At 39.5% G+C, this 12,261-nt stretch overlaps 1 protein-coding gene across 1 annotated transcript; it reads left to right on the top strand.

The window, feature by feature from the left end:
• The first annotated feature begins 693 nt into the window (after positions 1-693).
• Positions 694-11,129, top strand: LOC149843071 (serine/threonine-protein kinase D6PKL1-like). The gene is made up of 3 exons (XM_089999576.1): positions 694-867; positions 1,289-2,847; positions 9,995-11,129. The coding sequence occupies exons 2-3, from the start codon at positions 1,385-1,387 to the stop codon at positions 10,881-10,883; spliced, it is 2,352 nt and encodes a 783-aa protein (XP_089855702.1). The 5' UTR covers positions 694-867; positions 1,289-1,384; the 3' UTR covers positions 10,884-11,129.
• Positions 11,130-12,261: the final 1,132 nt, after the last annotated feature.

Raw genomic sequence — 12,261 nt, 5'->3', positions numbered from 1 at the left:
AATAATTAATAAACTAGTCATGGTTAAATTAAAGATAAATAAGAGTGTGTATGTAACAAACATGGGTGGTATTATTTTTGAAGGTCAATAGTCGATACTCGTTACATTCTTGAAAAAATGTGAACTTCCAAAATATCAAGTTTTTTATTTTAATATTTTAACAATTTTATATTTTTTCACTTACACATACAATTCCATATATTTTATACGCTGAAAAAACAAAAAATGCTAACTTATATTACTCACCAAGCTTCTTCCAGTGACATGGCGGCATGTGATTGGAAAAGAAAACTAGGCATCATTTTGAATTGTACGATTTAGTATATGAATTAGAATTATGAAAAAAAAAATATCCGGTACGTTAAATTCAACAGTTCAACGACCTTCTTGTCGTCGTATGTGAAGGATATTTCCGATACTCAAGGCCATGAATGAGGGTAGAAATGGAAAAGAGAAAAATTAAAGGGTTCCAAAGGGTAATCACGCAAGTTGAGTAACCAATTTATTTTAAGCATAATAATAATAACAACAACAACAATAATAATAATAATAAGCAATCGATAAAGTGATCTGTGAATAACTAGCTTTCACTTTCGAAGTGTCCTGTTAAATTAAGTATTTAACGTTAAAAAGAAGAAAGATAACATAAAAAAAAAAACTTCAGCTATTTCTTCCTTCTCTTCTCTCCTTCTCTGTGAAATAGTAAAATTATCTCCCGATTATATCACTCAGAGAGAGAGAGAGAGAGAGAGAGAGAGAGGACTAGGGTTTGACTTCCATTTGTGAAGGGAAGGGAAGAAGCCCTTCTCTCGATCGATTTTTTCCGTCTTCACCCACTTTTCTCCTGTTTGTTTCAGATCTTGAGAGGTGAATCTTTCCTCCTCGTCTTTGGATCTAAGAAAAAATCCCTTCTTTTTTCTTCTCGTTTCTTTCTGAGTCTTTTATCCTCGATTTTATTCAGGTGTGTTTGAGAAAAGAACAATCAACTGGTTACGACTTTCTTCCTTTTCTTCTTCTTGTGTCTTTTTTTTCCAAGTTCTTTTTGACATTGAAATATCAGATTTCTTTTGCGGTAAATCGGCTGTTTGATCATGTTCATCATTTTCCTTGGATTTTTTCATGCAAGTTCTTGTTTGGGAGCTCTTTGATCATTCTGGGAATTTTCTCGCATTAAAGAGAGCTGGTTTTTTCTTTTTTCTTATGATCTTTGAGGGTTTGAGTTGATTGAATTAGGTTTTTTTTTTTCCTCGGGGGAGATTGATCATGATGTTTCTTTTTGTTCTTCTAGGGCCTGTTGATCGAGAAGTGGAGAAGGGTGATTGATGGGTGCGTTCGATCTGCATGGTGTGGTTCCTTTGTGATCTCGGCAACGACGGCTCGATCGATGGCCGCTTCCGGATTATCGGCAAACGCTAGGAAAGATCTCTGTGTGCAGGTGGGGTATCAGGCGTCGTCTTCCCCATCACCAAATTGCGCCAGGGAGTCGCTGGTTGGAGTGCCCTCCGCCGTTTCCGGCGGTGCCAAGCCTTCTTGCGATCTGACAACCTGTTACCACCACCACCACCATCAACCCTCTCCTTCCTCTTTGGGCGGTCACTGTCCTGTTGATCCTGGTTCGCTTAAATCGCCGCAAAAACACAGTGTGGGCTCTCCGGCTGTGAATACATCTGCCGAGCATTCGAGTAAGGCTGTTGGTAGTCGAGGGTGGCAGCAGCGGAGTCCCCGCAAGCCCACCCATAAAGGTGCTTCTGCGCCCCACTCTTCAGAAAGTAGTCATTTACGATCACCTACCAACAAGAAGCTGTCCCATGAATCGCCCTCGAAGCCAAGTGAGACATCGCCCGGTGCATCTGGAAATCCAATCAGAACAGAGAATGCTCCCACTATGAAGAAGCTTATTGCAGAAGGTGGGAAGGAAACCAACTCGTGCGGCCAATCGTCCTCCAACGAGCTAGCTGGAAATTGCAGCTCCAAACCTAGCAAGATTGCAGAGAGCAGTACCCTTGGCCCTTTGGTGGTTGGTAATGGGGCATCCCTAAAACAGGCTGCTGCCAACAATAAGTTTTCTTCGATACCTGATTCGTGTGCCAAGTTATCACAACAAGTGGAAAAGGCATCGGGACCTTCAGTATGCGAGGCTGAACGCAGTAAAGAAGCTGATGATCAAATTGATTCTGGAACGGATTCTCCATTCAGTACCAGCAATTATGGAACAGCTTCAGACAGTATACATGGTAGTGATCAGCTCGTAGAAGCTAAGACCATCAAGGAGGGCTCTCCAACTGCAAAGGTGAGTGATGGGGTGGGCAGCGCTGGGAAGGTCAGCGTAAGCGCTAAATTGAGTGACTCTCACGCGGTTTTTGTTGAGAGTGGGAAGAGCAGTATGTGCAGAGGCAGTAACAGCAGCGACATTAGCGATGAGAGCAGCTGCAGCAGCTTTAGCAGCAGCATTAACAAGCCTCACAAAGCGAATGACTCTAGATGGGAAGCGATTCAAGCAGTTCGGGCACGTGAAGGAGTTTTGGGACTCGGCCATTTTAGGCTGTTGAAGAGGTTGGGATGTGGGGACATAGGCAGCGTTTATTTGTCAGAACTGTGTGGAACCAAATGTTACTTCGCAATGAAGGTCATGGACAAAGCAGCTCTTGCCGGTAGAAAAAAACTGCTAAGGGCTCAGACTGAAAGAGAGATATTGCAGTCTCTGGATCATCCATTTCTACCCACTTTATACACGCATTTTGAGACTGACACGTTTTCATGTTTAGTCATGGAGTTTTGTCCTGGCGGAGATTTGCACACACTTAGGCAAAGGCAACCGGGAAAGTATTTTCCTGAACATGCAGCTAGGTTTGTTTCTTGCTCCTGTTTTATTGCATTGTGACATGTTGATTCGTAGCATGGCATTTTAACCATCTGCGGCTTTTATCATGTGCGTGTCGTGCATGGAATATGAATTATTTGATAAATGTTCTTGGTTAATAGATTGTGCAATGGCTGCTTGTGATGCCAGAAACGCTCTTACTAATTTTCCATGTTTGTTATCCAATTGTCCAAAAATTCTTCCTATATGTGCATATTCCTCTTAATTTATAGCCTGCCTGCTACATGAATGTGCACTGTTGATTGGATTTCTTCACATCAGCTAGAGTTGGGTGTAAATCTTTAAGTGTATCTGTTCCTCTTCTGGAGTTTATTCATTGGCTAGCATTTTAGCTGGTTTGGTACCTATGTCACAGGGACTCGGCAAAGCAGGTGCCGCACCCGCGTCGACGCGACTCGACGCGGGTGCGCGTGCGGGTGCGGCACCGGGTGCGGTCAACACGACCCTGGGTGCGGTCAACGCACCCAGGGTCATTTTGATACATTTTTTTGATTTTTTTTTTTTTAGTTTGCCCTATGAAATGGTACAAGGGTGATTCTTTGGACAAATCAGAGGTGCCGGAAAAATGCAAAGGGTGTTTTGGAAGGGGTGTTGTTTTAGAGTTGATACCTGGGGATTTGAAGGCAATAGGAAAAGGTTGCAGAGTCATTGTTGCAGTAGCTCCTGCTGCAACTGCACCACCGGGGACATCGTATAAATCGCTCAACCTGCCCTCACTGTTATAAAAGGTGGGGCTGTTGTCACAACGGGAGAAGGGAGGCATCCTAAAGGGGAACGCGTCGGTGCGAGACAGCTTTTGAGGCGCCGGACTAATACCTTCCCTCTCTTCAGCTCTCCTTTGAAGCCACCAACCTAAAGGGAATCATTCACGGCCAAGGCTGTTGCTGCTGCGCCTGCAAAGCTCCCTGCTGTGCCTGCGCTACTACTGCCCGTCTCTGATGCGCAACCAATCTCCCCCCATGCTTCCAACATTCGGCCTTTGGGACAAATTAGTAAAGCTAACGTTGCTGCCCCTTATTACTTCAAATCACATCACATTAACCCTTTACATGTCTCGAGTGTTGCACCCAACCAGGGTTGGGGACTCTAACCAAAGTTCCTTCACGTGATGCACTAACTAATTGCCCCCAACTAGTCTCCCCTCCACTTCCAGAAGGAAAAAGCGCAAAACACAAAATCCCCTCCACTTCACGTGATGCACTGACATTTATTATATGTCATAAAGAACTGACATATCTTATTATATGTCATAAAGAAATCTAAAAATGTAAAAGTAGAAAAGATGGCTGGAGGCGGTACAATCCCTATTGTGGGTAATAAGATATAGAACGGCCTTGCCCAGGACCCGCGTCGGGGGAACCCGGACCCCTTATATATATATATATATATATATATATATATATAATTTTTTTTTTTTAATTTTTTTTTTGCCGCACCCCCGCACCCGGGTTTTTTGGAAGTGCCGAATCCCAGCACCCGTACCCGCACCCGCACCCGCACCCGCACCCGCACCCATGTGACTTAGTTTGGTACTCTAAATCCTCCACGATATATCTTCAATCCAAGATGTGCTGCATTTGCTAATGTAACTGTTGCATGTTCTCTTGTTCTAATGTTGATCAAACAATTTGATATGTTTCATTTATTTTCTAGTTGAGCAAATGACTTTATGCAAATTGTTACTTTTGTGTGTGAGTGTGGCCATGTTGCTTACCCATGTCTGCGCTTATGTGCTGGTGGAACCATCATTTTTTGGGGTGTGACATCCAAAGGAACGAGACGTAGGAGGGTCAAGATAAGAGGATGGAGAAGCTTTTCCTTATTCTTCTTTTTCTTTTATTTTTTTTTTTGAGAAGAGAAGGATGGGGAAGTTAAGTGGTAAGAGAATGGAGTATCCTTGAGGATAGCAAGATCGAGAGAAGGATCATCACAGCAATGCAAATACAGTTCTCAACTTTTCAGGGGGAAAACACACAGACGGCATAAATAGGGAAGAAAAAAAAAAGAAAACTAGAAAGAGATGTAGAAATAGAAATTGAAAAAGAAGAGAGAGCAGGATGAGGGTTTAATATTTTATGTTTAAGGATGGGGAAGTTAAATGGTAAGAGAATGGAGTATCCTTGAGGATAGCAAGATCGAGAGAAGGATCATCACAGCAATGCAAATACAGTTCTCAACTTTTGAGGGGGGAAACACACATACGGCATAAATAGGGAAGAAAAAAAAGAAAACTAGAAAGAGATGTAGAAATAGAAATTGAAAAAGAAGAAGAGAGAGCAGGATGAGGGTTTAATACTTTATGTTTTTTATAACTTCAAGAGAAGAACCATCAATGAATAATGGAGTTCACCAGAGAGGTTATTCATTTAGCATGTGCTGAGATCATGTTCTCAAATGGATGTTCAAATGATTTTGACCCGAACTTCTTGAGGAACAAAGAGATACAATTACTGTTCCTCATCAGATGGCCATGCTTTTGTTCAACCTATCAAGGAATATAAAGAGACTTAAGCTCTTATTGATAATTTGGCTGATTAACGCAGTGCTTATTTAAAGCACTGCTTATTTCTAGATAAAACAGCTGCTGAATAACCAAGTTACCTAATTCAATTCAATTGTGACTTAAATATTGGTAGCTAGATGATTTAAGGTAAATTCCTACCAATTGAAGGTCTCTTGGATAGGGTTGCCAAGGTCTTGTTATCTTGGAGACCCGGAGCTAAACTTGGGCCCTACTCTAGCTTATTCTAATTAGACAAGGATTTAATTGAGGTTTTGACTATGGTTCAACAGCTTGCTGGATGAGGACTCAACTTGTGCCTGACTAAGCAGGATATGGGCAGAAAAATAGTCAGCCTTGGACCTACCTGACTCAGAGAGAGAGAGAGATTGAGTTTCATGGATGTTTATCAATAACTAATTACAGTGATGCAAAAGAACAAGCCGGGTTATTTAGGAATTGGTTTTCATGACACAAAGAAAATGAACCACCATTACAAGAAGTTGTGGGAAGCAAATTTGGAAAGTGGAGATGATAAAGTTTTGTAGATGAGAAAAGGTCACAAGATTGTTTTTTGAGTTTATATCCATTTGCATGATAAAACAACAATGCAGAAATCAATGCCGAAGACTGCTAGATTTTTAGCAAATATCTACAAACAAGAATTTGCATTAAGCCCTTTCCTATTTGCTATAGTGATGGATGAGCTTACGAGATCAATTCAAGAAAATGTGCCGTGGTGTATGTTGTTTGCTGATGATATTGTTTTGATTGATGAGTCTAGAGCTAGGGTTAATGCTAAGTTATAATTATGGAGACAGACATTGGAAGCAAGAGGTTTTAAGTTGAGTAAGAGTAAGATAGAATATATGGAATGTCAGTTTAGTAAGCAACAAAGTAGTGATGGGAGTGTAGTGAAGCTTGGTGAGCAAGAAATACCGGTGGATGACTGTTTCAAATATTTGGGATCTATCATTCAAAAGTATGGAGAAATTGATGGAGATGTAAATCATAGGATAAAGGTTGGGTGGATGAAATAGAAAAGTGCAACTGGAGTATTGTGCGATCGTAGAATGCCATTAGTTTTATAGGACGACAATTAGGCCCGCTTTACTGTATGGTACGGAATGTTGGGTTGCCAAGAGACATCATATTCAAAAAATAAGTGTAGCTTATATGCGTATGCTTAGATGGATGTGTGGAAATACAATAAAAGATAAGATTTGAAACGAGGAGATACGTAAGAAGGTAGGCGTTGCATCCATTGAAAATAAGATGAGAGAGAATCGTTTACGGTGGTTTGGACATATTCGGTGAAGGCCTAATGATGCTCTAGTTAGAAAGATGGAGAAATGGGAAAATATATTAGTTAAAAGAGAAGGATTGGAGGAGAAACGGGTAGGCCTAAGAAGACTTGGATGAAGATGATAGGAAAGGATATGAATGCTTTGAACCTCACCGAAGACATGGCATTGGATAGAAATGATTGGAGGAGAAGGATTCATGTGGAAGACCCAGAATGATTTTCTTTTTTGGTTCATATCGCCGACCTCAATTGTTTTGGGATGAAGGTGTAGTTGTTGTTGTTGTATCTACAAACAAGAAGGTGGCAAAGTTTCTATGCCCAAGATCAAATAAGAATCTGCTAAGAGGGACACATAACGTTTGAGAATAAATTTTGTTCAAGGTTGTAAGAAACTTATTGTAACCCATATCGGTGAGACCCAAAATAACATATGTATCGTATCATATCATAAAAAATTGTATGTTTTATATCAAAATTAAAAAAACCGAAACAATAGGAAATTAAAAAATCCATAACACAAGAAACATATGAATTGCATAAGATAAAACTATAATATCATATATCAAAACAATTATGTGCTATGTATGGCATGCATAAGACATCATCATCATCTTCTTTTTCCTTTTTTTGCAAAAAAATCTCCCTAAATCCCTCTTAATCTCTTTAGGGATGAATATGAACTAGCCTCAAGGGGCCTTATATGTTTTAAAAAAAAAAATAATTGAAATGAGTGCACTTAAACTGGATTATAGCATATCTTAAGATATGTCCCTGTATCGGAGTGTATCGTAAGATACACACCTTTATCGAGATACGGGTGTGTATCGTATCGGAACACCCCATAGATAGATTAGATATACTTACAACAGTGACTTTGCTAACTTATATAATGTAACTGATCATGTTGCACTCTGAAATCAAATTGTGGAGATTTTGGACAGATGGTTGGTTTGAGCAGCCTTTTGTTGATTTCCTATCTCAGCCTCAGAAGGCAGTTTCTCGAAGGTACAGGATAGCAGGCAATTATTCTAGTGGCCCACATTTTCCACTCATGTTGGTATTTGCAGTGAACTGGAGCTGGTGTAGGTATTTTGTTCAAGGTTGTAAGAAACTTATTGTAACCCATATCGGTGAGACCCAAAATAAGATATGTATCGTATCATATCATAAAAAATTGTATGTTTTATATCAAAATTAAAAAATCCGAAACAATAGGAAATTAAAAAATCCATAACACAAGAAACATATGAATTGCATAAGATAAAACTATAATATCATATATCAAAACAATTATGTGCTATGTATGGCATGCATAAGACATCTTCATCATCTTCTTTTTCCTTTTTTTGCAAAAAAATCTCCCTAAATCCCTCTTAATCTCTTTAGGGATGAATATGAACTAGCCTCAAGGGGCCTTATATGTTTTAAAAAAAAAAATAATTGAAATGAGTGCACTTAAACTGGATTATAGCATATCTTAAGATATGTCCCTGTATCGGAGTGTATCGTAAGATACACACCTTTATCGAGATACGGGTGTGTATCGTATCGGAACACCCCATAGATAGATTAGATATACTTACAACAGTGACTTTGCTAACTTATATAATGTAACTGATCATGTTGCACTCTGAAATCAAATTGTGGAGATTTTGGACAGATGGTTGGTTTGAGCAGCCTTTTGTTGATTTCCTATCTCAGCCTCAGAAGGCAGTTTCTCGAAGGTACAGGATAGCAGGCAATTATTCTAGTGGCCCACATTTTCCACTCATGTTGGTATTTGCAGTGAACTGGAGCTGGTGTAGGAATGAAACAGACCCCATGAATTGTGTTCCTTAGGACCCATTTTCATTAGGTCCTATTAGGTACATTGAAAATATCATAGTTGCAGTTTTTTTACTTAATCTGAATATGTAGATGTGTTCAATAAAAGACCGCTAGTTTGATTTAAATTATGACAAGATGCATCCTCGAGAAACTCATATAGACTCGTAATTGTTATGGTCATTTCATCATTGTTATCAAACAGCAAGGTCACAAACTAGGTCTAAGAAAGAAGAAGGGATAGTTATTAAAAGTTAAAAAAATTAAAAAATTTCCAACTCTTCCTGATTAAGAAATGCCTCAGATCAAGAAATCTTTTGAATTTAGAATGAACTGACTTGTCAATGTCTTCTATAATCTATAGGATGTAGTTCATAAGTACAAATTGAAATATTCATTTTTTCTTCTGCTTCTACAGAATGGGACTCTTGCAACCAAAAAAAGAAAAAATGATGGCTTAGGGAATTGTAGGATGTAGAAAATTCAGCTGTGAAAGCATTACATTTTTTTCATCTTTTAATAGCACTCTGGGGAAAACTCAGTGAAATTCCAAAATGGTGAATTCAGTTAGTCCAGCTACCTATCCAGCTATAATATTTGACCTGCTTAGTCATCCATATTGAATCCCAATATTTGATTGTTTCTCAGTTCCAACACATCATATTAATCGATGCTATTGGATGGTAACTTCCAGCCTTTTTATTGATATACTACTGATGGCTATTCCAAGAATGTGTTAAAAAACTTATAGGTGCGGTTTCCAAGAGACATTTGAGGCTTCTACTGCCAAAATGTACCAGACCTAAACCATGGTTGCCATTTGAGGAAGCGGGAAGCGAGGCACTTTCAAAATTTTAGGAAGCGGGAAGCGTGGGACGACTTGAGCGAATCAGGAATCGTCTCAGAAGCAACCTAGGAAGTGAGGGGGAAGCGAAAAAAGAGAAAAAAAAATAAAAATACAAAAAATACAAAAAAATTGAAAAAAATGGGGGAAGTGAGGGGGAAGCGCGATGGGAAGGGTGCTTCCCTTAAAAGGGAAGCGCGCTTTCCAAAAAAATGACGCTTCCCCACTTACCTAGGCATTTCCGGTAACTCTGACCTAAACACATATTCAGAATGATGTGCCAGTTTATGCATCTTCATTCATGGTTCTGAAGTTCTCTTTTATTTGCATATTGGTGTTTGCTGCTCCATGTTGTTGCCGTAATGTTTGTGGTGTTTTTGCAATTTGATTGGTTGATTTCATCATTGTAACATACATCTGTTGCAGAAATGGTTGCATTTAAATCAAATTTGAAAGGCAACTTGATTTTATTGACATTGATTTCAGCCATATGAATTGTGTGTACATGTTTTTAAGATTCGTTGCATGTGGGACAGTGTTCCCCAAGATTTTGAGTTTCTTCATTAGTTCAGCATCTTGTTTAAGATGATAATCCTCTACCGCTGCTGCTCCTAATTCTTAGATTCGGTTGTCATCTAGGTTTTATGTGGCTGAGGTTTTACTGTCTCTGGAATACCTACACATGCTTGGGATCATCTACAGAGACCTGAAACCAGAAAATGTTCTGGTAAGGGATGATGGACATATCATGCTTTCAGACTTTGATCTGTCCCTGAGGTGTGCTGTTTCTCCAACACTTGTCAAGTCTGCAAATGCAGATGCAGACCCATCCAAGAAACACCCTGCATATTGTGTCCAACCTGCCTGTATAGAACCTTCATGTGTTATCCATCCTTCATGTGTGCAACCCACTTGCTTTACACCACGTTTCCTATTAGGTCGGTTGAAAAAAGAAAAGAAGACCAAACCTAAGCCCAAAAATGATGTTGGTAATCAGGTCAGCCCGCTTCCAGAGCTCATTGCAGAGCCCACAAATGCTAGGTCAATGTCCTTTGTAGGAACTCATGAATACTTGGCCCCAGAGATTATCAAAGGTGAAGGCCATGGGAGTGCTGTGGATTGGTGGACATTTGGGATCTTTTTGTACGAGCTTTTGTTTGGAAAGACTCCTTTCAAGGGATCAGGGAATCGAGCTACCCTTTTTAATGTTGTTGGTCAGCCTCTAAGGTTCCCAGAATCACCAACAGTGAGCTTTGCTGCAAGGGACTTGATCCGAGGTTTGCTCGTGAAAGAGCCACAGCATCGGCTTGCATATAGGCGGGGTGCAACAGAAGTGAAGCAGCATCCATTTTTTCAGAGTGTGAATTGGGCTCTCATTAGGTGTGCCAGTCCACCAGATGTGCCAAGACCATTTGAAATCGATTTCCCGCCAAGAGTAGAGGCACCATCAGCTCCAGCAAGCGCGAAGAATGTAACAGGAGTGGATGTTAAACCTTCTGGTAATTATTTGGAGATTGATTTCTTCTGATCATGTATTTTTTCCATAATTATCTTGTTGTGCATTGTATGCTGAGGAACTTTTCTTTTTTATTCCCTTCCTTTTTGTCATTTTATTGATGGATTATAGTTGTAGTTTTTATGAGGAACGCATGCAACTGTTTAGTTTCTTGCCATCATGTCTAAGAATCGATCAGTGAGGAATGCAGTTGCTTGTGTTTCTTTTTGTCCAAAGCTGTTTACTTTCTGCCTCGCGCAAATTAACTTTGATCCTGTTGCCTTTTTTGTTGCTTTTTCATGTTCCTTGAATTTCCTTGATTAATGAAATATACTTGATGGTTGGTTTTCTTCATCTCCATGGATTTCACATGAGAGAGAGATTGCATTTATGGTTTGTGTCATCTACTTATCTAATGTTAGTCAAGGTTAAGGTTTGGGAGTAGGCCTGAATCTTGGTAGCCAAACGTTTATTATTTGTGTGGTCAAGTGCTTAGAATTGCAGCATCTCAAGGACATTAGATCTGAGTATCATCGTTACCGTTTCAAAAAAAGTCTGGAAAGGAGGATGAAAAGTACACCCGAGAAAGTACCTCTTCCAAAAAGAAAGGGCCTAGTTATGTTTTCATGTTTGCTTTGGTATTTAATTTATCAAATAGATAAGTGTGAAATCAAGAGTCAAAATTCTACTGGTTCCAACCTATCTTTGTCTGTATTGTTACTTGAGTTTGAATTGGAAGAGTTTGAGTTGGTTAACCGGACCTCAAGAGTGCTCTTTACATCTTGACCATCCGTATTGCGTGCACGCCCGCACACACACACATAATTAATGTCAGTCATCTCTTGCTACATACTTGTACAACCTTGAAAGTTGACCCTTTGATGTACATGTGTTTTCAAGGTGTTTGCTGATCGGTCATGGCGAGAGCTTATCAGCTTCTTACGGTCTCAATATTGTTTTGCTAAAAACTGCAGTCAAACCTTGGTGACCAATTTATTACGAGACCTCACATTTCTGAATTTGCTGACATGGGTCTCTGCTTTTCTGGAAACTGTCAGAGACCTACACTTACAAGTGACCATTAACTCAGGTTAAACCTCAGTTAAATTGAGCCAAGTAACAGCAATACACTCAAATAACTAAATGCATGCCCTTTTCCTTTTAGGAGGGTAAATAAGTATATTTCACTCCAAAGGGCAATGGAAAACTCAAAGGGTACGGTTGGAAGCAGGCAAATGGTAGGAAAAATGCAAATAAAAAAGAAAAAATGACAATTTTTTCAACCATTCCAAAGGAGAGATTTTTTTTGAAAAGTAAGCTTTTCTAAAAAGTGTAAATTTTTTATAGAAAAATTTTCTTTTGTATTAGGGCAACCATTCACATACAACACATCGCATCCCATAGGCTGCAG

The sequence above is a fragment of the Nuphar pumila genome, chromosome 3 (assembly GCF_984573655.1).
Source record: "Nuphar pumila chromosome 3, dmNupPumi1.hap1.1, whole genome shotgun sequence".
Taxonomy (NCBI): domain Eukaryota; kingdom Viridiplantae; phylum Streptophyta; class Magnoliopsida; order Nymphaeales; family Nymphaeaceae; genus Nuphar; species Nuphar pumila.
This window is presented reverse-complemented; position numbering and strand designations above follow the sequence as displayed.